Below are 24,640 nucleotides of genomic sequence, written 5' to 3'. Positions count from 1 at the left end.
TGGTTTTCTGAATGCTGGCATCACTCTACATAAAGTTCTTACAAGGGGTACTTCATTTGCCTAGTTTTACAACATGCTACATAAAAATACTAGTGAAGTCAGGATATAAGTAAAATTTTATAAAATGACTTGTTTTTACTGTTCAGTATACTACACACTGAAATATTAGTAAAATATTTGTATTCCAGTTGATTTATTTTGTCATTATATGGAAAACAGAAGAAAGCAAGCTATTTTCATTTATAGTGTGCAGTGACACTTTTGTATATTTGTGTAAATTTTCTAAGTTTTTAGTTGAGATGAAAGTTTGAGGTGCAGAAGACAAGTGAGACTCATAAAAGGGGCAGAGTGGTTTGGAAAGGTTCAGAGTCCATTTTAATCAAGCCATCTTTTTGTGCCACTTAAAGATGTAATGTTTATTCAGTAATTTGTAATGCAGCTGTACAATCTAATTGCTTTTGCTTATGCATTATTTGTATATCTTGGTGTCAGGAATATATCTAAGAATGTAACCAATTATGCTCTTTTTTGAAAAAGAAAATGATCAAATTAATATCTTCTTTCTTCTTATGTCTCCACACCTTTCTTAACTCCCCTTATAAATGTTGATTTGAAATTAGTTTGTTTGACCTTTCAGGAGTAGACTCAGAAGTATGTAGTAGACCTCCATCTCCGATTACCTGTTTACTTTCAGAAATAATATCTCTATTGAAATTGTGCATGTTACTGTTAATGTTCTTAATAAATATTAACATTCAAGTGTTGTAAGAATGATGAAGCTAATCTTCTGTGAAATTAGGCCAACGTCTGCATAGCTATTGAATTAAGGGAAATGGATACATTTTTAATTGTTTTCCTTCACCTCTGGGTAAGTGCTGTACTATGAATGGAAGTTATTTTATTATACTTAACAAGATTAGGAGAAAGCAAAAAGAGATTTGACTTACTGGTCACCTTTTATTAGCTATTACAACAGAGCTTCTCAGCCTGTTTACCATTGTGGGACATTTTTGCAGCTCACTATTTTTTGTGGCCCCCCCTCCCCCACCCACACACTATATTTATTACCTGTACATATATGTGCATGGGCCACAGCAAAGGACGATACATGTGGGTGGGGGCAGAAAGGGTGATGTGTCCTGATACTGGGGGACAGGGGTCAACAGTCAGCTGAGGAGTAAAGGGACTTCGAAGTAGCCCGGGCACTTTGAAGTACCCGTGGGTTAGCCGCAGCTACACGCAAGCCAGCACTTCAAAGATTAACACACTGCAGCACTTCATTGATAATCTCCCAACACCGTGCTTATCATGCTCCCTTTGAAGTTGGGAGCTAGTGTAGACACAGCCTTAGAGTATTAAGTAAAAATAGTAATGGTGATAATGATTTAGCACAGCGGTAGAGAACTGTTTTGGTTCGGGGGGCCACTGACCCACAGAAACATCAGTTGGGAGCCTCACAAAAGTGAGCAGCAACTCCACTGCCCTTCCTGACATGGCCTGCACTGAGACATCTCTCTCCCCTCATGTTCCAGACCCAGAAAAAGGTGCTGATGTGGGACGACCAATGTTCAGGGCTTTCTCCAGGCCAAATTAAAGCTTCTGGGGACCCTCAGCTATCAGATTTTTGTGGCCGCCACCCCAGGCTGTGAGTGGGCCAAAATGAGAGATTCATTGTCTGGCAGGAAGTTGTTGGGAAGTGGGATGAAGGTGACGGTGAGGGGTCTAGGAAGAAAAGAGAATGCAGGCATGGAATAGGGTAGGCTCTTGGCAGCATGTAGGCTGCAGGAACAGGTTGAGTTGTGGGAGGGGGGTCTTAGGCAGGAGAGAAGATTCAGGAGCAGGGTAAGGCAAAGCTACCAACATTAACAATGTTTTGGTGCCAGGTTAAAGCCATCCTTTTTTACTTGGGCTTTTATTGGTGTTTGAGTTTGTGTGTGTAATTCTTCTTTTGAGATGGTTAAGTCGCTTTTATGTGCTTCGGGAGTTTTAAATTTTTAAATCTTTTTATATATGTTTATAGTTTTTTTTAAAAAATTGTAAGCTGCTTCAAATATTTGAAATAGAGATCCAGGGTAAAACTTTGTCTCACATTGCGCCCACTGACTGCGATTTTGGACAATGGAATCAGTGGGGAAAAAGCCTCTAGGCATTCCTTCTTGTGCTGCCATTCTCCCAGCATGAGGGAGGGGGATCAGCAGCATATTCTTTCCCCAATATGTTACATCATGCACGGGGATCCGAAGGCCTGTGGGTTGAATCTAGCCCTGGCTTTCCAGGATCCAGCCCACAAGGCTTACCAGCCCCTGAAGAGGGGAGCCAGTGTTTGCATTTCAACTACACAGGGCAGCCATAGACAGGGTGGGACTCAGCCCAAGCCTTGTGGGCTGGATCCAGGCAAGCCAGAGGCTGGCCAGTGAGCCTTAGTTTCCCCACCAATGATTTAACATATTGGGGAAATAGTATGAATGACAAAAGCCAGTTCATGTTCTAAAATAAATGATACATGACGGTGTTAGTCTTTAGTCTAATTGATATTTGCAAATTGAAATTATTCAGAAAAAGAGTAAAAGTAAAGTGTCTTGAGATTCATATTTTCTTTCCATTTTCTCAGCTGTATTTTTCATAGAAGTCTTCATTGCATTCTGGTCCCAAATGTATTCAGATTTCTTGTGTTATATAAATAACGGAAATGAAAGATTAGTAGTTAGCATGCATCAGTAATACTTTTGTAGTCAGCTAATAGCATAGCAGTGCTTTCATTAATAAAGTGTAACTCCAAAGGGAATTTACATCTTGTATAGTGTTTGTCAAATGCTTCCCTCATTTTGCTACTTTTAAAAAGGCATTTTAGTAAAAGTCTGCTCTTGGAAACAGCAGCCACCCAGAAGACTGATTTTTGTTAAACTGCAAAGCAGACTCTTTTTTTTTTTTTTTGTCCAAGCTGAATAATTGATTGCTGTCTTTTTAATATGACTTGAGTACCATTTTGTTTTAAAAGTTTCTGAACAGAAGAAAACAACTGATTTTTTTCTGTTTTTATTTCTATCTTATTCTTGTCTTAATTTCAGCACTTCTGTGCTGTGGACTATTGCTGTACCACCTAGTAACTCTTACTTTTTGATGCAGTTGAGCATGGGAGAATTGCTGTGAACCTGCCTGAGGCTTTGTCTAAAAACTGAACAAGTAGAACTGAGACTGGAAGCACAACCTACGTGTGTGTCTCTGTGTGTGTCCCCCTCATTATTTTCTTTATTTGAGCATGTGTATTCATTATTAAAATGGGGTACTCTTAAGTAAAAGGTTTTACACTGAAACAGTTTTCAGCTCCTGAAAAAATAATCTTCCTTTATTTAACACAGAGAAGTACATGTCCATCTGAATAACTGAAAACATGATAAATGTGACATCACTTGTTTTCAAAGGGGTGTGTGTGTGATAAATATATGCAACTGTTTAGTACAGTCCAAATGTGTATTTATTTATTTAACTGCCTCTCCGACAAAGTGTATGTATGATATATGTTCTCTTAGCACTAAAAAAGTACTATTTTTATTGCAATGTGTAGCTTATTTTTTTCTTTCTCAAATCACATTTCTGATATTTTAAAGGTATCCAAAGATCTACCAGAGAAAGAAAAAGAAATTGAGCATCTGCTAAATAATTTCACCCAGTTAGAACAACAGTTAAGTCAGCTGATATTGTGGGTATCTCCGGTCAAGGATCAATTGGAACATTACAACCAAGTGGGCCAAGAGGGAGCTTTTGATATTAAGGTAATGTGTTCTTTTTAAAATGTCTGTATCTTTCACTGATACGAAGTCAGCTCTACAATGAAACATGGAGTTTTTGTCCACCCATTCCTCTTATTCATAAAACACAAAATGATTCTTGTGGTAATTTGAATTTGTGTAATTTGTGCAAGGTGTTTGGTTTGCCACCATTCTGCACTCAGAGAAAAATCAAATTGCAATTATTATATTCTACTTAAAAATCCAGAGAACATGTGTGACTCAAATACTGTTAATTGTCAGTACAGTGATTGGTGGATTAGCTGTGCAGGTCCCTTTAAAAGTAAAGTCTCATGCAAGAATTTGGCAATAGTGTCCTAGGACTCTGATATTCAAACTTCTATAGAGTAAGATGCATTTTATTTATTTACTAAGTATTTTACCAGCAGATGTCAGGTTTAAAACATATCAGTGCAAATGTAAATAAATGTAAAGCTCAGGCAGCTTTATTGCTGAGAATATTTTTACCCTATTCTTTCATGCCAGAGTAAGAACATTGAACATTGTCACTCAGAAATCTAAAGTAGTTATAAAAATCATTTATGTGATGGATTTTGCAAAGCATTACTAAAGTATGTAATGATTCACATGTGTGCTATAGCAATGTCTTCAGTGGAATACCAGGAATACTTCATGTGGTGTTAAATGTTGTATGTGCAAGTCCTATACTGTAGTTGGAGATGTATGTAGGGCCATGTTTTGATGTCCTTGTTTCACTGAAAAATACCTTGCTCTACAAATATCATCAGTGAAGTAAGGAGGCCTACTTATGGAAAAAAGTACTACTCAGTACAAGCAATTGTATCATAATCTGACCCATGATAATATGATCATGTGTAAAATAACATACCTATTTGGTTAGGCTGGATTATTCAGAGAAATAAGATTTCAAAAATTTATTGTAACCTTGCAGTTTAACATAACAGAATCTAAATAGTCTTTTCCCGTGTGGCACTGGGATGTGAATATACATGTATGTGAAATATATTCACGCATATCCCTGGCTTGTGAAACTTCAAATCGACTGAGTTTCATCTGTTTACAACAGCTTAAGATCTGTCCCATTCTTTGCCTAATGGTCGAGTAGAAGCCTTACATCAGTGCCACTGTGTTTTGCATTAAATCACAGTGTTTGGTGAAACAGCATTTCATAAAAATTGCTTTAAGAATACAATAGAATTAATTTTTGCCTTAAGTGGAGTGAAACAGGAATTGTTTTCAAATACGTGAACTGAGTTGGAGTTTTTCTTAATTTGGGTTAGTTCTTTTTCATTTGTGGACGTGTTCTAATATCAAAATATTTTGTAAGGTACCCAGTTGCTTTACACAAAATGGCTGATCTCAACTCCTGTAATCTATTCAGTTACGATACAGATTTTTACAATGTTGTCTCTTAAGGACATAAAATATTTAAGTTGGAAATGCTTTATATATATTGAGCAACGGATGTACTTTTGCCTTTGCAAAAAAAGATAATCTATGCTCATTTTCTATAATTTTAACAGATTTTATACCTAACATTTCTACTATGGTTTCCATTATTTCCCAGAAGCATTCCACCAGAAATTGACTAAATTGCTGTGTGTTGTAATAGATTATTGATTTTGTTACTGTTTATGAAAAGCCATGTTCTGCCTGGGGCCTCTTTTGGGATTTCACAATAGTACTCCATATGAAACTTTTCAATAAAGAGGCAAAAAGTATTACTATAATTCTGAATGGATAAGATAAAAATTAATGGGGGAGGGAATGAAAATTGGCCATGGCAAACCAGTACTCCGGCTGTCCTTCCATTTCACTGTCACAGAATGGTATGCTTCTTCTTTAGTCTATTATACCTAATCTGGATTTGTTTTATATACAGTGCATTTCTCCATGGCAGCTGCCTTTTCTCTTTTCTTGTGTTCACACACACTTCTGTTCTATGAGGGGCTTCTTTCAGGGCACAACATTATGTGCAAAGTGATTGGGACACTTAAATCACACACATTTTCTGCTCGGAACTTCCTTGCCACTTGTGACCGGGCCATACAAGGAAGCAATAATTTATTTTTGAAGTCCTCTAACAGTGCATCTCCATATTCGTGCTTCAGAGGGAAACCACTGCTTTCCACTCCAGCCAAGTAGTGCAGTGCGCACAAGCTCCACCATATGTGTTTCATCCCTGCTTCACATTCCTGCACTGTTATTCCATGCCACATTTGGTTTTGTGTGTGTTTGTGTGTGTGTGTGTGTCCATCCCTGCACGCAAGTATGTGAAACAATTTTAGAATGTTTGCATTGTTCATCTGAGTAAAGTAACTTGTGTACATGTGCTTTATCAAGCCTATAAAGGGTAAGCTCCTTGTTATAGGTGTATATTTCTCTGTTTTAATGAAAATGACCTAATTGTAGTTTTATTTAAGACTCTAAATTGACCTCACAGAACTAGAAGAGAGTTTAAAATGGTGTTGAAATATTTTTTTCCTAATAAATTCTTTTCTCCTATTGTGAACCATTTTTCTTTGGAATGACATATTTTAGGACATCCTCACCAACCTCCAAACAAACTTTTTTTGGTTTAAAGGATTTTTTTAAAGTGTTAAATCAAAACCCTATTCACTTCTAGCAATAAATCACACCAAGGTGGGAATTAGAAGGCAACTGCGGGAAACGTGCCTGAGGCATGCATCAATAGATTATCACTGCATTCCCTTTGTTGTATTATGTTCCTTTATTCACATGTATCATTAACTAGTTCAGGGGTCAGCAACCTTTCCAAGGTGAAGTGCTGAAATTTGACCTTTTGACCTCAAAGTTTGGTCTGAGTTCTGGTGATACTTTTTAAAGTCACTAATAGTCTTACTTACAACTGTATCATTAATAAATAAATTAAGAGGCAGAGCTTTGCCGTTTAGGTGTTGATTGATAGCATTAGCTGGTCTTTAGGTAATATGCAGGCAACATTGCTTTGAGCAAGCTTCTGGCAGCATTGGGGAGGAGGCATGGGGCTGAGCTCCTGCCTTGCACACCAATGAAAATTGGCTCACGTGCTACTCCTGGCGCACATGCCAGGGGTTGCTGATCCCTAAACTAATTGATTTATGTGCTTATTGCTGGAAAACAGATTGATGTTTCTGAAAATTTCTTCCTTCATGCTTGATGAAAAGGACTTTTAATATATGATTGAGTATAGGTAGATTGAAGTATAGCAGTTGGCAAATGGACTTGATAGGTCTATTTGTGTGCTAGGTAGTGGGCCATCCAAAACAGTATTTGCTGTTAAACTTTCACTGCTTTTTAAAATTCAGTTTGTCTGGTTTATGAGCCATTTGTTTTTATTAAAACTGTACTGGTGTATGGAAGAATTCATTTTATATATAATGTCATGAACAATGATTATGAATTTTTATTGTGGATGATACAGGACAAGTCATTGACAAAGATGATCATTGGCGTATAAAAAGTAGCAGGTTTTTATCCGTATCCTTGTCCATGTCACTGGATTGAGTTTTAATGTCTTTAAAACATACAGATTTGTGCTCTGCTTAGGTTGTCACTTTTGAAGTGCACTGAGATAGCCCTTTGTAGCCTACTGAATTGAAAGTAGGTTGCCAGTAGGACAGATTGAACCTGCAGCTACTGGGGCTAAAGTCTTGTGTTCTACCACAGGAGCAAAAGGCCAGCTGCCTCTGAACCCATGCTGTACAGCAGAGACTTCACTCACCCTAGTACGTGGTGTCAGTGCCTCTGGGTTGTATATACTGCAGAGCTGATGGGGTGCTTGGTAGAGGTACCACTGAGTACTGGAGTAGCTGACACTGCGACTAGATCACATTTCCATTTCCCCTTATTCACCTCTGGGTTATCTATACCCCAGAGCTGATGGTGTAGGTGGTAGAAGCACCTGTAAAAAGATGATATAGTGAAAGCTTTTGAACTGACACTTGTTAACACCTGGGGAGCTGAGAGCTATGCTAGGTCCCTGGGCAAGGGGGGAAGTGTGGCTCCATGCTCTCAGAAGGGGCAATACCTCAGATGGAAGGAGTGAGGCTCAGAATAGCTGCCCTCAGCATTGCCTGAACTGTGGCACCCCACCCCCACCCCAAGCACTGCCTGGAGTGCACCAGGTGGCACTCCCACTCCCCAGGCAGCCCTAAAAGCCACCCAGAGTGCTGCAGCGGTGCACATTTCATGGAACCAGTGATGCACTGCCTCTCATCGATGGCCAGTGCTCCTCTGACTTCCAGCCAGACACCAGATCTGCTGGTACCAAGGCTGCTGGACATGCTCTGTCATGATTAGAAGGATGGACACCAGGCATGAGAGCAGATCCCCAGCCGTGACTGCTCAGAGATGCAACATTACCTCCCCATGCGTCACCAGGTTGGGTGAGAAGTCACATATAGATCCAACCGAACTGCTACTTAAACTTCTCAGATTTGAGGATAAAGTGAAATGGAAGTGTGATACAGTGGCAGTGTCGGCTACTCTGGTACTCACTGGTGCCTCTACCACCTACCCCATCAGCTCTGCTGACACTACCTGGACCTTTGAAATTTCTGAACATAACTCCGTACACTCTTCAGTACCAGGAACCACTCATCAGTACAGGAGCTGCTTCTCCCATATCAGTGGCCTCTGTTTCTCTCTGCATCCTGATTCACCACCTTCTTCCCCCTCTGATGGATGACCCATTGCTGCTGTCACTGGGCTGAGATATCCCAGTGCCTCACTTCAGCCCTTTGGTACTTTCAGTGCTGTCTTTCCCAGAACCATCCTTAAAATCCAAGGACCACTCAGATTGGAGCTTTCCTTTTCCTCTGCCCTATCTCAGATCCCAGATTCATGCCTCAGACTGCCATATTGTCTAGCTTGCAATTCCACTGGTGAGATGTGGTGTGAGGCTTACCAGTGAGCAGAGACTATTACTTTTGGACCTACCTGGACACTCTGGGATCTGTACTGGGGCCACCTGGCACTGTTGATGGACTCTGATAGCCCATTTTCCACTCATCCTCCAGAGGTCTCTGTTAATTAGAAGTATAAAGAAGAGGTGGAACCACTTCTGTCAGTCCCAATTGCTGCATCTCCATTCCCAGACAAGGTGCTATTCCTGGCTCATTCTCCATGCCGAGCAACCACTGCCAAAACCAAGAATCACACCAGTGGCTGGTGATGGATCTGTGGATCCCATGGGGGAAGGCTGAGACATACAACATTCATTCTGCTGGTGAAATATGATTTTCACAATTACATTAACTTACCAGAGTTCATAGAGCAACTACTGCCAGACAAACAGCAGCAGTTCCATGTGATGTTAGCAGTGAGGAGTCTGCTGGCCAAGGTGAACCACCAGGCTATTGTGGATGAAGCAATCATTGCCTTTTGGTGTTTGGCAGTTACCTGAGTCCCCCAGGAGGTCCCAGTCCAACAGAGAGGGCTTACATTTTGACATGCAAAATCACTTCAGTGAGAAAATAGACAAAACCCTCTATTCTTTCAAAGCCTCTTGAGCCATTTGCAAGCCCTTCGTACCTATACCCTGGCCCCCAACACAGACAGCAGAAACAGTTGTTGCATGCCCAAACCTGAGACCTTTGTCTGGCATACAATCAACAGCAGCACAAGCTTCACATGCAGATGACTCCTATTGCAGAGGCTCTGGTGGCCTACCTCTGCCACAAACATCACCTTGATCCAATCCTGACAGCGATTTTGATACACTGGTACAGAACCATGAAACTTTCTTGATCCCTTCTGCTGTGCACTCTTGCAATAGCAGAGGTGGTAGATTCAAGCCATAGCATCGCCTTCGGCCCTGGAGAATAATGACCACCTATTTCCTTCTGATAAATATTCTCCCTGGGATAAATCACTCAGATGCCAAGGAAGTGAGCAAGAAATAACTTAATATTCAACTTATTCTGTGTAAGGTTAATGTAATTCACATAATAAATAAAATCATATGTAATAAATATATCTTGGCATAGCCATAATTTCCTGCACCCTGGAAATCAGAGTAAAAATGCCTAAATCCATTTGAAAAGATTATTCTTAGCTTTTGTAAAATGAGGCCATCTGATTTTTAAGTCTAAAATACCCTGTGTCGAGTACAAATGTTTGCTGTTGTAGATGGCAGCCTGGCTTACTAACACAACTGGCCTGCAGACGATAAGTTAACACCACTGGTTTTAAACAGAGGTTTCCAAATACATGTTGAGCATCTAGTTTTAATAATTAATCTATTTCCGATTTAATATCCTAATATTTTTGAGGATGCAAATTTTGTATCTTGATCCTTGCAAAGTTGCGGCTACCCACTTCATATCCCATGAGTATCTGCATCTGCGAATGTGGATGTGAATACCCATAGCTCATTTTTGCAGCTGCAGCTGCAGATACCAATTTTGAATCCTCCATGTATTTGTGAACTATAATTTAAAGCTTTAGGAAGAGAATATATAACCCCCCACCCATATTAAAGCTTGGTTATTATTAAAGTAGTTTCCTGATCTGAATATGTGTGTGCATGTTACATAAAATTCTTTTCCCTGTGGAAAGATTTCGCTTCATGCACTCCATAAATAAAATCACACCCTTTACCGTGGAGGATTTTCCTGAGAAATGGAAGAACAGTAATTGTGTATATCTGCAAATACTGAATGAAAATCACCCAACTCCTTTTTCCCTCTGTTCCCTGTTGTAATATGTGTGATTATAGTTACTAAAAACAACTACAGTATTTTGATTAATGCAGGCTGAACACTAGTTGCAATTAAGTCTAAAAGTATGTACATATGCACAATTAGCTGTTTGCAGCTTACTGTGAAGTCATACATAATTCACCATTATCTATGTATGTTGGTAGAGGAATCTACTTCTTATCATCCATAAATATTTGTCTATATACATGGAAGAGGAGCAGAATCCTTTACAATTTGTTGACTTTGCTGAAACAAGGGAACCTTGCAAAGAATCCTGAGAGATTGATAATACCGATAATACAGTAAAAGCCATGTTCTCCAGCACTCAGGTAACAAGCATCCTCCATTAACCAGCATCTGTCAGGGCCAGCAGCAGCACATAACTGGCACATTAGATTTTCCAGCAACCCCCAGCTTGTACTGTATTTAACCAGTTGAATTTGTTGTGGATTCCTAAACTGAGATTAACAAAATCCTGCATAGAAAAATCCTATAGAAATGGTATAATATTCTAACATATAGTTATATAAAATACATGTGGTTCCCATAATACAGGATGATGGGAAAAATGCCTGATCTAACTGTCAGTCTTCTTATTTTTGCATTTGGTTTATATTGTTCTTAAACTGTTGCCTTAAGACTACGTTTCTTTATTGCCAGTGCTGAGAGTCATTGGGGCCGCATCTACACAGGAAGCTTCTGTTGACAAATCTGAGCTTTTGTTGACAAAACTCGCTGAGCATCTTGGGTGCGTCTACACTTGCATTTTTCTTTCGAAAGAGGCATGCAAATTAGGTAAATTGAAAATGTAAAAGAGGTATAAATTTGCATATTTGAGACTTCATTTGCATATTCTAATTTCAAAAGCACTTCTTTCGAAAGAAGAAAGCCAGTGTAGACGCTGCTCTTTCGAAAGTAAACTCACCTTCAAAAGAATCCTTCTTCCCATTAAATAAAGGCTGGCTTTCTTTTTCGAAAGAAGTGCTTTTGAAATTAGAATATGCAAATGCAGTGTCAAATATGCAATTTTTATATCTCATTTGCATTTTCGGTTTACCTCACTTGCATAGCTCTTTCGAAAGAGGAATGCAAGTGTAGCTGCACCCCTACATGGTTAAAGCACTCTGTTAGCCCTGTTCACAATCAAGTATAACACCTCTGTTGACAGTGTTTTGTTGACAGAGTGCCCGTGTAGACACTTCTGTTGACAGAGAGGGCTTCTGGTTCCCCAGACAGAACTTTTGCAGAGCTTCTGGTCAGCCATTCTGTGAGAGAGAGCCGGGCAGTCTGGCTGCTTCTTGGGCAACAAGGTGACTTGCTCTTTCAATCTATTTTTGTGTACAGACGCTATCTGTTGACAGAGGTACTGCTGAGGTTTCTTTGTCAACAGTGACCTCTGTTGACAGAGGCTGCCCATATGGACATGAACAGTGCTGCATGCATTTGTTGAAGTACCCATTTTCCCAGAAACTAATGATCATTTTCTCTTGTCAGCATGTTATTGAATTCTGATGATCAGCCAAAAGGTATTACTAAGGTCATAGCATATTAACACATATTTCAAACAGTAAATCATAACATATCAAAACATATTTCAATTAGTCATTACTGTTTTAGAGTAATGTGTTGCTTTCACCTTTAATCACTATAGGAAGCCATTATTAGATAAATTTTAAAAATTCAATACACAAAATTTTTGTGTTCTATAGATCAGGATGGCATAAACTTAGCATTATGTAGCTAAAACTTCTCAAAGTTCTTAAAACCAGATCATTTGCCTAAATACTTATTACTATCAATCCTCATAATGATAATATTTGTACTTGCATCTTTGGTAAAGGAATAGAAGTTATTGCATGTTCCCATACACCAGGTAGGATTAGTTAATGCCACTGCTCAGTCCTCTGCAGATCATATTTACTCTTTGGCTCTAATTTTGGACATCCCATATAACGTTTGACTTTGATTATACTGAACTCAGGGGTTCAAAAGCTACATATAGGCTGTGTCTACACTAGCCCAAAACTTTGAAATGGCCATGCAAATGGACATTTCAAAGTTTACTAATGAAGCGCTGACATACATATTCAGCACCTCATTAGAATGCCAACAGCTGCGGCACTTCAAAATTGACACGGCTCGCTGCCGTGCGGCTTGTCCAGACAGGGTCCTTTTCAAAAGGATCCCGGCTACTTTGAAGTCCCCTCATTCCTATCTGCTGTGAGGAATAAGGGGATTTTGAAGTAGCCGGGATCCTTTTGAAAAGGACCCTGTCTGGACAAGCCGCACGGCGGCGAGCCGTGTCAATTTTGAAGTGCCGTGGCTGCCTGTTCTACCTGTACTAAATTTGAATGTTGCTGCTCAAAACCACTAACAGGAGATTAGTGTTTAGCAATTAACAAACATCAGATGTTTGTTAATGTCTGATTAACATGCCTAAAGTTTAAGGAAGTGGTAAGAAACAATCATTTGAATGGCTGAAGTAATGAAAATATCTCATTCAAGATGTCAACATTAGTAGTAAAATGGACAGGGTTTATCATCTCAAGAAATGCGAACATGATGTTTCATCCTTCTCTTCAAGATTTAATCTGGCTTTGAGTGTAACTTTTTCTATTGAAGTGAAAAATTTTAGAATACTAATCATTTTGAGTCTGCTCATGAGACCTTTTCGATTCAGTTATAATCATAAATGAACATCAGTGGATCAGTACAATGTCAGCTGGAGAGAAGAGAAATAAACCCCCCTGCAAAAGAAACTTATTCTCTCCTCAGTCAGATGTCATGTAAATCATCCTCTCAGGTAGAACCTTTAATAAGTTTGTTTTGAAATAGGTTCTGAAGGCTGACAAATAATCGCTTCTGTCGAACCAATAAAATAATCAAGCTCCAAAGCTGAGGAATCTTTGTGGAAAACAGTTTGCACTCTCTCCTCAGATACATGCAATGGAATTCATAACTTTCATATGTCGTTGGTGAGGAGCGATAGAGAGTCCTGACACATGTTTTTGATTATTTCAATAAGCCGATTTTTAAAATCACATTGCCTTACTGTTTCTCTTTTCATCACATTAGGTTGCTGTCTTAAACTTCATTCTTTTTTCACTAACCCAAATAAATGAACTTTACAATTCATGCATTTTATGCATTGTATAGTGAAGTTACCAGATCTGGCTCAGTCCTACAGATCCTGAATCTCTGCTGTGGCCCTGTACGTCACTTTGTACATTAATGGAGAGTTTTAATGCATAGTATGCGTAGATGGTTTTGTTCGTCCCAGCAACATGCCCAAGAGCATGCAGCATTGGTTTTAAATATACTGTGTGTGTTTGAAAGAAGAGTTCATGATGTTTCACATGAAGTAAAATCTCTTTTTGTTCAGGATGTGGCACTGACAGTACATATGAAAATGCTTCCAGCAGCTCTAAGTCTGCCTGTAACAGGGGCCCAGGTTTGAGACCCATAAGCAATACAGATAATACACAGGTTTGAAAGATCCTGAGCTCTGTCTCCGAGCACAAATGTATTTGTGTCTATAGCCGCGTCTACACGTGCCAGCTACTTCGAAGTAGCCGCGCCAACTTCGAAGTAGCGCCCGTCACGGCTACACGTGGTGGGCGCTATTTCGAAGTTGACATCGAAGTAAGGCAGCGAGACGTCGAAGTTGCTATCCCCATCAGGAGATGGGAATAGCGCCCTACTTCGACGTTGAACATCAAAGTAGGGAACGTGTAGCTGTTGCGCGTCCCACAACATCAAAATAGCGGGGTCCGCCATGGCAGCCATCAGCTGAGGGGTTGAGAGATGCTCTCTCCAGCCCCTGAGCTCAATGGTCGCCACATGCAGCGGCCCCTTAAAGGTCCCTGCCCCCTGCCTTCCTGTGCAGGAAGCTGAGAGAGCGTGCAGGCGGCAGCCCAGCCACGCGGCCAGCCTGCACGCCCCTCTGCAGCCACAGAAACCCCCCTCTGCTGCAAGGGCCACCCACCAGCCCCCCAAGTGCCCCCAGGGCACCCCCCCGCAAGGGGAGCCAGGGCTCCCAGCCCGGCAGCCAACCTGGGAAGTGGCAGCGGGGCCCCTCCTGGACGGAGGCCGAGCTTCGGGACCTGCTGGGAGTGAGGAGTGAGGAGGAGGTGCTCCAGGTAATGGGGAGCAAGAGGTGGAACGTGGATGTGTTTGCTCAGCTGGCCGAGGGCCTGGCCGCCTGGGGTCACCCTGCCCGCATTCCTGACCACATCAGGAGTAAGGTCAAGGAGCTACAGCAGGGTTACGCCCGGGCCCAGGATGCGGCCGGCTGATCTGGGGCCGCCCCTGTCACTTGCCCCTTTTACAGGGATCTCAGGGCCATCCTGGGCCCCCAGCACACCTCCTCCTTTCCGGCCACTCTTGATACCTCAGCCGATGAGCCCCAGCAGGCCCCGGAGGCGGAGTCTGCCCCGGAGGTAAGCCCTGCACCCCAGGGCCCCCCCCAGGAGCCCACCCCGGGACGCCGGAGGAGGAGGAGGGGGAGTCCTCCTCCAGCGACAGGGGGCTCCAAATAATCCTACTGTCACGGAGCTCCAGCAGGGTGTCCGCCCACCGGGTGTCCCCCGACCGTGGGAGCGGACCATCAGGTATGTACCCTCCGGTGCACACCCCCGGGGTTGAGGGGCGGGGGTAACAGACATGACCAGGGCCCTCCACATGCCCAGATGACCATGACCCCAAGGACAGCAGTGGCATGTCCCTCACAGGAGTGCATCAGCCCCTTGGCCCCCCCAGCACTACAGTGCCATGCCCCATCCCTGGGGATGCGGGGAGCGGAACCTAGGGTCCCCTGGGGGGAGGGGGCGGGACACCCATCATCATCATCAGCATCTCCCGGGGACGGGGATGGGGAACCAGCAGCAGAGGGGTGGGGGGACAAGGGCCACGGCTCGGGGCCCACACTAACGGCTGTCTCCACTCTTCTTCCCCCCGCCCCCATGTTCCACAGCTGCACCATCGGAAGGACCGGAGAGCACCAGCGAGGTGTCAGTTGTCCCGGAGAGCCCACCGGGGCCATCAGTCCAGGCCAGCCCCTTGGCGGAGCACCGACCGGCCCCAGGGAGGGGATGACAGTGGAGCCAGCACCACCCACGGATGGCGATGGACCCCCAGCTGCTGGCGATCCTCCGTCAGCAGCTGGAGGTCTCCGAGCAGTGCCTGCGGGTGGAGGAGTGGCGCCTCCAACTACAGGAGCGGGCGCTGGCCTGGCGCCAGGAGGCATGGGGGGCCTTTATGCGCACCTTCGAGCGCATCGCAGACTACCTGGCCCCCCATGCCGTGCTGGCCGCCGCTCTGCCCGCCCTGCCTGCTCCACCCGCCGCTCCACCCGCTGCTCCATCCACCGTTGCACCGCCATCCACCACCGAGGGCCGTTCCGCCGAGGGGGACCTGAGGCCAGCTGACCCACTGGCCGTATCTACCGGTCCGCCTGGCCCCCAGCCAGCCCCGGCCAGGGCTGAGGCTGAGGGGGCGGGTCGCAGCCGCCCATCCCCAGCACTGGACATTAGGGGGTGTGGGGCCCAGGATGTGCCCCCCCCCTTTGTATATATCCCCTTCTGTTATCATCTTTTGTAAATAGTTTGTATTAGACCCCTGTTGTTATGTTGTTATGCAGATACCTGCCCCCCATGTAAATAGTTCTCCCCTTCCTTGTCTTCCCCTTTTTTCTTTCATCTTATCTTATGTATAATACATATATATATAATATTTATTTTGCCTGTAAATAGTTAGTTATGATAATAATAATAAGAGTTCAACATATATTCTGGTTTGACGAACAAATGTCTGTTTTTATTTGCAAGAAAAGTGCGGGGGGTGCTCTTGGGTGCTCTGTGGTGTGGGCGTAGGGCCAGGGAGTGTTGTGGAGGATGGGGGGTGGGTACAGTGGGGGGCCTGCCAGCATTCACCCTGCGGCCTCGTCGAACTGGGCCCGCAGGGCCTCCCGGACCCGGGTCCCTTGGGGGTCCACCTGGCGACTGGGGGCAGCGGGTGGCTGCACATCAGCCCTGCCAGCCTCCACAGCCCAGCCCTGAAAGAATGCCTCCCCCTTGCTCTCAACGAGGTTGTGGAGGGCGCTGCACGCGCCCACAATCTGGGGGATGTTGTTGGGGCCCTCATCAAGGCGGGTGAGGAGACACCTCCAGCGCCCTTTGAGGCAGCCAAATGTGTGCTCCACCACCTGGCACACATGGTTCAGGCGCATGTTGAAGCGCTCCTGGCTGGCTGACAGGTGGCCCGTGTAAGGGTGCATGGGGCAGGGCCGGAGGGGGTATGCCGCATCTGCAATGACGCAGAGGGGCATGGTGGTGTCCCCCACAGGGATCTCCCGCTGGGGGATGTAGGTCCCCGCCTCCAGCCGGCGGCACAGGCCCAAATTCCGGAATACCCGGGCGTCGTGGGTGCTGCCAGGCCAGCCCACATATATGTCCAGAAAGTGGCCCCGGCTGTCCAAGGCCTGGAGGACCACTGAGTGGTAGCCCTTCCTCTTTAAGTAGCATCCTCCACTGTGCTCCGGGGCACGGATGGGGATGTGGGTCCCATCCAGAGCCCCGAAGCAACTGGGGAAGCCCAGGGTGGCAAACCCCATGATGGCGGCACCCGGGTCCCCAAGCCGCACGAGCCTGTGGAGGAGCAGGGCATTGATGGCGTGGATGACCTGCAGGGAAAGCACATGGGAGACCACCAACGAGGGGTGTGCAGGGTGTGTGTGGCCCTCCCCTGCCAGGGCTCCCCTCCCCTGCCAGGGCTGCCTCCCCCTCCCCCCGTGGGTCCTTTTACCTCCATGAGGACAGCCCCGACAGTGGCCTTGCCGACGCCAAACTGCTGGCCCACAGATCGGTAGCTGTCTGGAGTGGCCAGCTTCCAGACAGCGATGCCGACCTGTTTCTCGATGCTGAGGGCACGCCGCATGAAGGTGTCCTGGTGCCTCAGTGCGGGGGTGAGCCACTGGCATAGCTCCAGAAATGTCTGCCGGCTCATGCGAAAGTTCTGGAGCTAGTGGTCGTCGTCCCACTCTCCAAGCACCAGCTGCTCCAACCAGTCAGTGCTTGTGGGGTAGCTCCACAGCCGGCGGCGTGTGCGGCGGGGAGTGGGGGTGGGGGGCTGCAGGGTTTGGGGTTGCTTCCTCCTCCCCTGTGGGCAGCTCTTCCTCTGTGGCTAGGATGTGATCAGCTGCCTCCTGCATGGCATCGAGCAGGGAGAGCACTGCTCCTGCAGGGGTGGCTGGGTGGACCTCTGGCTGCTGCTGCTGCTGCAGCTGGTGGGGGTCCATGACTGCGTTGCCCGAGGTGTGCGTGCCTATGGCTGTGCAGGCTGCATGTGTCTGGGAGGGGCCCTTTAAGGGAGCGGCTAGCTGTTGCCCCAGAAGTGCTAGTCCACCCTGTGACCCTGTCTGCAGCTGTTCCTGGCACCCTTATTTCGATGTGTGCTACTTTGACATGTAGATATTCCCCTGCAGCGCCTACTTCGATGTGGTGCTGCCCAACGTCGACGTTGAACGTCGACAGCATCAGCCCTGGAGGACGTGTAGACGTTATTCATCAAAATAGCTTATTTCGATGTCGCTACATAAGCTATTTCGATGTAGCGTTCACATGTAGACGTAGCCTATAAGTGAGATATGAACTTCATGCAGGCATCAGCGAGACCTGCTTATCGAAGAATGTTCGGTTTGTTGTGATCATTTGAACATTGCTTGAAGCCCAAATTGATGAACTCATCAGCACTTGGCTTCACTTGCACTGGGGATGTGTGATGGGCCAGAACAAAATGTTTGGACCTTGGTCTTCTATCATGAGATGTTCAACCCATGTGTAAGACTCCTATGAGCTCTTGATGGGTTGGGCTGGGTTTCATTTACTTTTCCACAAAAAAGACACCATTGTTGAGTAAACATTTCTTGACCAGACTTATTGCTGATGTGTGGAGCAGCAAGTCCTGAGATCCAGTCAATACGTGACACAGTCCTGTCAGGGCATAAAATCATCTCTGTCACATACCCAAGGTTGTGCAGAAAGATAGCAAAAGCCATGAAGCAGTGAGTACCCTTCTACTAGTACTTGTGTGAAGATCACATCTGGAACTGATTGGTGCAAGGTATATTTTAAAATTGCCTGCACGTCATGTCATTGAGTATTCTGGATGGCCGTGAAACAAAGCACATCACTGTAGAAATTACTCTTTAAAAATACTGTTTTGGGGAGATGAAGTCAAAACCTTTCCATTAGAATTTCCAACATGATAATGTAATTGTACACAAAACAGAGGTTTTATGAACTTCAGCTGGCATTGCTAAAGACAGATTTCCTTCTGTAAACCAAGTACATCTAAATAAAAGTTACATTTTCTACACTGAAATTGCTCTTTTTCTGCTAAGAAAATCACACTATTTATCTCATGCAATTTTCTACTTTTTTACTTTTTTTTTCTGAGTTCGAAACTCATGTAAATGGAATATCCTCTGGGGTTTTTAATAACAGCAATACTTTGCACTTCTATAGTGTCTTTCATCTGATACCTTCAAGGTATTTTAGAACCATAAGCACAAGTACTTCTGCTGTATTAAAACAAAACTGCTCTTACACTGTGGTGTGGTGTTCACAATGCTAATTGTTCCTCCCTTAACCTTACTGTACACTTCCTTGGGAAAAAAGGCCACCAATAGGTTGAGGAAAAATGAGAGTCATCTCCCATCTTGTTATCCTTGCAGCTACTGCTCTTCTTTTTTTTTTTTGGAGTTCAAACTTCAAGACACATGACTTAGTTTTTATCTATAGAAGGGTCAATAATTTTCAGCTGTTTAGAGACATTGAATAAGATTTTGTTTTCTTATTAGATTATCATCATGTTCAACAGTTTGATGTAACAACCCAGGAGTGTAAGTGTGTGTGTGTATTGCAAAAAAACTAAAATAAATAAAAAGGTTAGATAGTTATAATATGTTTTGTACTACACAAGAGCTGCCTCCAGTAATTTATAACATCTCTTCATAATCAGGAAAACAAGTAGCTATTTCATCAACATTAGTGATGAACATCTTAAGTGAATGCTTATTTTCAATCAAGTATTCTTCCTTTTTGAGTCATTATTAGTTTCTGATGCCCAGTGAAATGTTGTTTAGTGAATACACCATTCAGAGATCAAATTTGATGGGAGGAAATGATGCAGAATTAATTGAAATTGACATTTAAATGGATACAATAATTACTAGATGAGCTTATAATATAATCTTGCCAGCAGCTGACGTCCTTTAATTACAGTTTTTGAGTATCAGTGATCCAGAACATGGAAAGGATATGAAAAAAGTAGTCAGCCTTCTGACCTATGATAGTATGGTGTGGTTTTGGATTTCTCATCAGGTGGCATCGTCTAGATGATGGGGAGTTGATAGGCAAGTCCTGTTTAACATATTTGTAAAATAAAATGCAATAGTAATTTGTTGATGCTGCTCTGGATGATGCAGACAGAAAACCCAGCATGCTGGTAATTGCATTAAAAGTCAAGTCTGCAACTTCTGTTGAAATTTAGTCACTTGTACTGCAGTCTTACCATGTAGACAATAGATAATAATCATAAAGGCTGCATCTACAATAGCAAGTTCTGTTGAAATATTTTTTGAAAGAAGGGGGCTCTTTCAAAAGATCCTGTGGAGTGTCTACACACAAAGGCCGTTTCTACACAGGCCACTTTCTTCAACAGTGGCATGGTAATACATGGCCCAAAATGTGCTAATGAGGCACGGGAAGAAGGGGCCTCCGGAAGAAGGACTTCCTTCTGGAAGCTCCCCCGTGGCCGCGCTTCTACACAGCATTTTGGAGTCCGGAAGAACGGTCTTCCAGACTCCAAATCACATTACTATATGCTAATGAGGTGTGGGGAATTTGCATCTGCACCTCATTATCATATTTCGGGCTGTGTATTGGCGTGCCACTTTTGAAGAAAGTGGCCTGTATAGATATGGCCAAAAGGTGTTCTTTCAAAAGTAAATTGAAAGAATGTGGTGCTCATTTTGAAATCATTCTTCCTTTCCCGTTTCAGGAAGAGCACCTCCGTTTGAAAGCTTCTTTCAAAAGAAAGTGTGTAAACGCTGTGCAGCCCCTTTCCTTCCAAAATAGAAGTCCTTGTGGGGGCCTGATTTTTCGATCCATGTCCCATTCTTTCAAAAGAGTGGTGGGCTGTGTGGACACTCTGTTTCAAGAGAAGATCACTCTTTTGATCCCCTTTTTTATGTGTAGATGCACTCTTTTGAAGGAAGTTCTTCCAGAAGAAATCTTCCAGAAGGGCTGCTTTTGAAAACTCTCTGTAGTGCAGACATAGCCAAAGCCCTAAACCACTCAGCTTGGTCCCTAGACCTCAAGTCACAGTCCCCAACCACACCAAGATTAAAGACTGCAATTTTAAAAAATATGCACAATACAATTTCCTCACTTGTTTTATTTTCCTAGGTCTGTGATTTTTCCCTCAGTTGAATTAACAATTATGTTCCCTATAAAATATTTAATATCTTCACAACTTAAAGCAATCTTAGTAAAATGATGCATTTGTTTTAGCTGAAGGAAATTGAAATGGCTCATTTAGGGCACTGGTGAGCATACTAAATAAACTTGATATTATCTATTTTTTATAATGTTGCATAACTTGACAATTTTCTTACTATATGCAGGATGAACATAGATATATTCAAAAAGTATAAATGCCATTTTAGAAGCCAGTAAAATATACTCAGATAAAGTTAATTATGTGATTTAACCTCACACCTTCTTTACCCACAATTAAGTCATTGAATGTAAGGTTAAGCCTTAATTTGCATTGTATACATGTATTTATATAATTCTAAAATGTTCATGTCAGTTTACTTAATGATTAGACACAGTTACAATATGAGATATGTGAGATCACTCTCAGCTAGAGACTCCAATCATTTTATTTTTTCATCCAGTGCCTGGGCACAGCTGCACTATTTATCAATAAAACCATTGTTAGAGTAAAGGTGATCTAGCTCCTGGCTTCTAAGACTTCTAAATAACTTATTAAAGGAGAAATGCATTATGTTAATACATGAATTACAGAGTATTAGAATAAAGTCATGGCCTTTTCCTCAAAAATGCTCTGTATAAATTATCTGAATATCTTCAAAAACTAGATCTCTTTCTTGCATGAAGTTAACAGGAAAAAATGGAAATATTCTTCCCAGTGGCAGATAAACAGTGAAGTTCATCAATTATTCTCTTTAAAATGTAGCATGTTCTGTAATTAACACCATCATTCTGAGAAATAATTCAACACAGCTCAATAAGTCTGGCTTTGACTTAGTCATATGACCATAGCTGTGGAAGGGAACTCAAGTAATCCTCCAGTCTAGCCCTGCACTCAAGGAAGTGCTAAGTATTATGGACACCATCTCTGACAGGTGATTGTTAAGCTGCTCTTAAACACCTCCATTGTTGGAGATTCCACAACTTCTCTATCAAAACAGAAAGCAGTCGAGTAGCACTTTAAGAATAGCAAAATAGTTTATTAGGTGAGCTTTTTTGCTAGTCTTTAAAGTGCTACTTGACTGCTTTTTGTTTTGATAGTGTATAGACTAGCACGGCTTCTTCTCTGTTGCTACACAACTTTTCTGAGTAACTTATTACAGTGTTTAACTACCCTAACAGATAGGACATTTCCCCTAATGTCCAACCTGAACCTTCCTTGCTGCATTTTAAGCCCATGGATTTTTACCCTCCCAGCAGAGGTTAATGAGAACAATTATCCCCCTCATCATTGTAACATTCTTTTATGTATTTGTTAAAATGTTTCTCATTCCCCCTGTAGTCTACTCTTCTTCAGAATAAAACCTATTTTTTCAATCTTTCCTCATATCACATTTTGTTGCTCTTCTCTAGACTTTCTTCAGTTTGTCCACATCTTTCCTGAAATGTGATATCTAGAACTGTATGTATTAGTAAGGGGAAAGCCTGAGACATAAGCCTTTGTATTAGAGACTTGGTATGGGGAAGGACTTGCTGACAGAATTTGGTGTGAACAGGACTGATATTACAGAAAAGCACATTTCTAAGAATGCTACTCACAGAATACTTATGCAAGCACATCCTGAGATTAAGTGGTACCAGAATATCCTGATATTAAGCATGGTATAAAAGTATTTATCAAGGATAACAAGGACACGTTGATCCCTCCTCAAAGGCAAGGTAAGGATAACAATATATAACAAACATGTTTTGATTAAACCAAGCTGTAAAAGGTGCTTGTTTGTATTAGGGTATGAAAATTCATGGTAGAGGAAACCTTTTTACCAGATGAGCAGGGAATGAGCTGAACTCCATCCATTGTTACAGACATACGTCTCTTAATACCTTAGGTGCCATAGTTGTTAATGTATTTCATTAGAAATAAAACAGGTTGGGTGCCTTTGCTCCTTTATGAATTTTGTGGACATTGCGTGGTTTGCTCAGAGTCTGCTGTGCCAGTTGTCTGCATAGAGGCAGAACAGCACACAGGGAGAACTTACATGTGCAGCCAAACATATGACAACATTAGTGATCCTGACTGCAAATTTGGTAAGTAAGCAAACTATCTTCTGTAAAAATCACACTCTAGCAAAACAAAACAAACAAACAAACAAAGCCCCATAAAACGGCAGTCTAGCTGAGGCCATATGAGTATGGACTAGAGCAGAAGAATTACTTCTCATTTCTTACTTACAAACACTCCTGACAATATAGTTTACTTTTTTGTAACAGTGTTGTTACATTGTTGATTCATATTTAGCTTGTGATCCAGTAAGATCCCCAGATTCCCTTGAAGTGTTTCTTATTCTGTAGGTGTGCAACTGATTGTTCCTTGTAAAGTGGAGTACTATGCGTTTGTCATTTCTGAATGTCATCCTATTAATCCTATCCTGAATGTCATCCTATTAATGTCATCCTATTTTCTCCAGTTTGTCCAGATCATTTTGAACTTCAATCCTATCCTCCAAAGCAGTTGCAACCTCTCTTGGCTTGGTGTCCTTCATAGACTGTAAAGCTATGTCTACCGTGCAAAAAACTTCAAATAAATGGCCCTTTTTCGAAAGAACGGGAGGAGAGTCCACACGTGTAAACCTGCCTTTAGAAAGAAATCGAAAGAACGGGGCGCAGACTTCGAAATCCGAACGCCGATCCCGTATCAGGAAGATCCCTCCCTTTTGAAATAATAAATTGAAAGAGTACACGTGTAGATGTTCCATGGTCCGCTCTTTTGAAATATAGGTCTGCCATGGCACTGATCAGCTGGAGCATGGGGCCTTTCCAGCCGGCAGCAGCAGGGCTCTATGGTCCCTGTGTTCAGCTGCCTTAAAGCCACACGCACACAGGATACCCATGGCAGGAAGCTGAGAGCGTGCTGGGAGCAGCCTGCACACATGCTCCAGCCTGAAGCTACAGCGCCCACATGGCAAATAGCCAGCCCCCCCGCGAGCCCCATGGCTCCCCCCTCCGAGCCCCTGCAAGGCTCCCAGGGAGAGAAAAAAAAGGGCTTTCTCCTGGATGGAGCAGGAGCTGCAGGACCTCCTCAGCCTCTGGCAGGACAAGGAGGTGCTGCGCCACATGGGCATGAAGCGGCGCAATGCCGCAGCCTTCGGCTGCCTGGCAATGGGCCTCCACACCAGGGGCCACCCAGAGCGTACTGCGGAGCAGGTATGCTCCAAAGTAAAAATGCTGCGCCAGGGATATGCACAGGCCAGGGACCAGGCTGGACGCTCCGGGGCAGGACCAGTGACATGCCCCTGCTACAGGTAGCTATGGAGCATCCTGGGGCCCCAGGAGAGTTCACCCCCACATGGCTTTCCTGGACACCTCTGGGGAGGAGCTGCAACCAGAGGAGGAGGAGCAGCCCAGATCGGAGACCCAGGAGGGTGAGGGGACCACGGACTGGTCGAGCGAGGAGGGGGAGCTGACCATAATGATCCCCTCCCGCTCCTCCAGCCGGGCGACTGAGGGCTGGACATCTCCAGACGTCGCCAAGGGACCCTCAGGTACTTCCAGGGAGGGGCACACACCTACTCCACAGGGTGGGGGTGACACAACAGCTGGGTGCCCGCACATGGAACCGGTGGTCCTGGGCCACACACAGGCCAGCCTCCACATGGGATGTGGCACCCCA

General features: G+C 43.6%; 1 protein-coding gene across 11 annotated transcripts in view; it reads left to right on the top strand.

Moving 5' to 3' along the window:
* Window positions 1–24,640, top strand: part of DMD (dystrophin) — a 2,199,436-nt gene that overhangs the window by 1,480,851 nt on the left and 693,945 nt on the right. For all 11 annotated transcript variants that reach the window (XM_074994601.1, XM_074994607.1, XM_074994584.1 and 8 more), the window contains one exon: window positions 3,609–3,773. In XM_074994601.1, coding sequence (XP_074850702.1) covers window positions 3,609–3,773 — 165 coding nt within the window. The remainder of the gene's footprint in view (window positions 1–3,608; window positions 3,774–24,640) is intronic.

Source organism: Carettochelys insculpta, chromosome 1, assembly GCF_033958435.1.
Source record: "Carettochelys insculpta isolate YL-2023 chromosome 1, ASM3395843v1, whole genome shotgun sequence".
Taxonomy (NCBI): Eukaryota; Metazoa; Chordata; order Testudines; family Carettochelyidae; genus Carettochelys; species Carettochelys insculpta.
The sequence above is the reverse complement of the archived record's forward strand: the minus strand, read 5'-3'. Positions and strand labels throughout refer to the sequence as shown.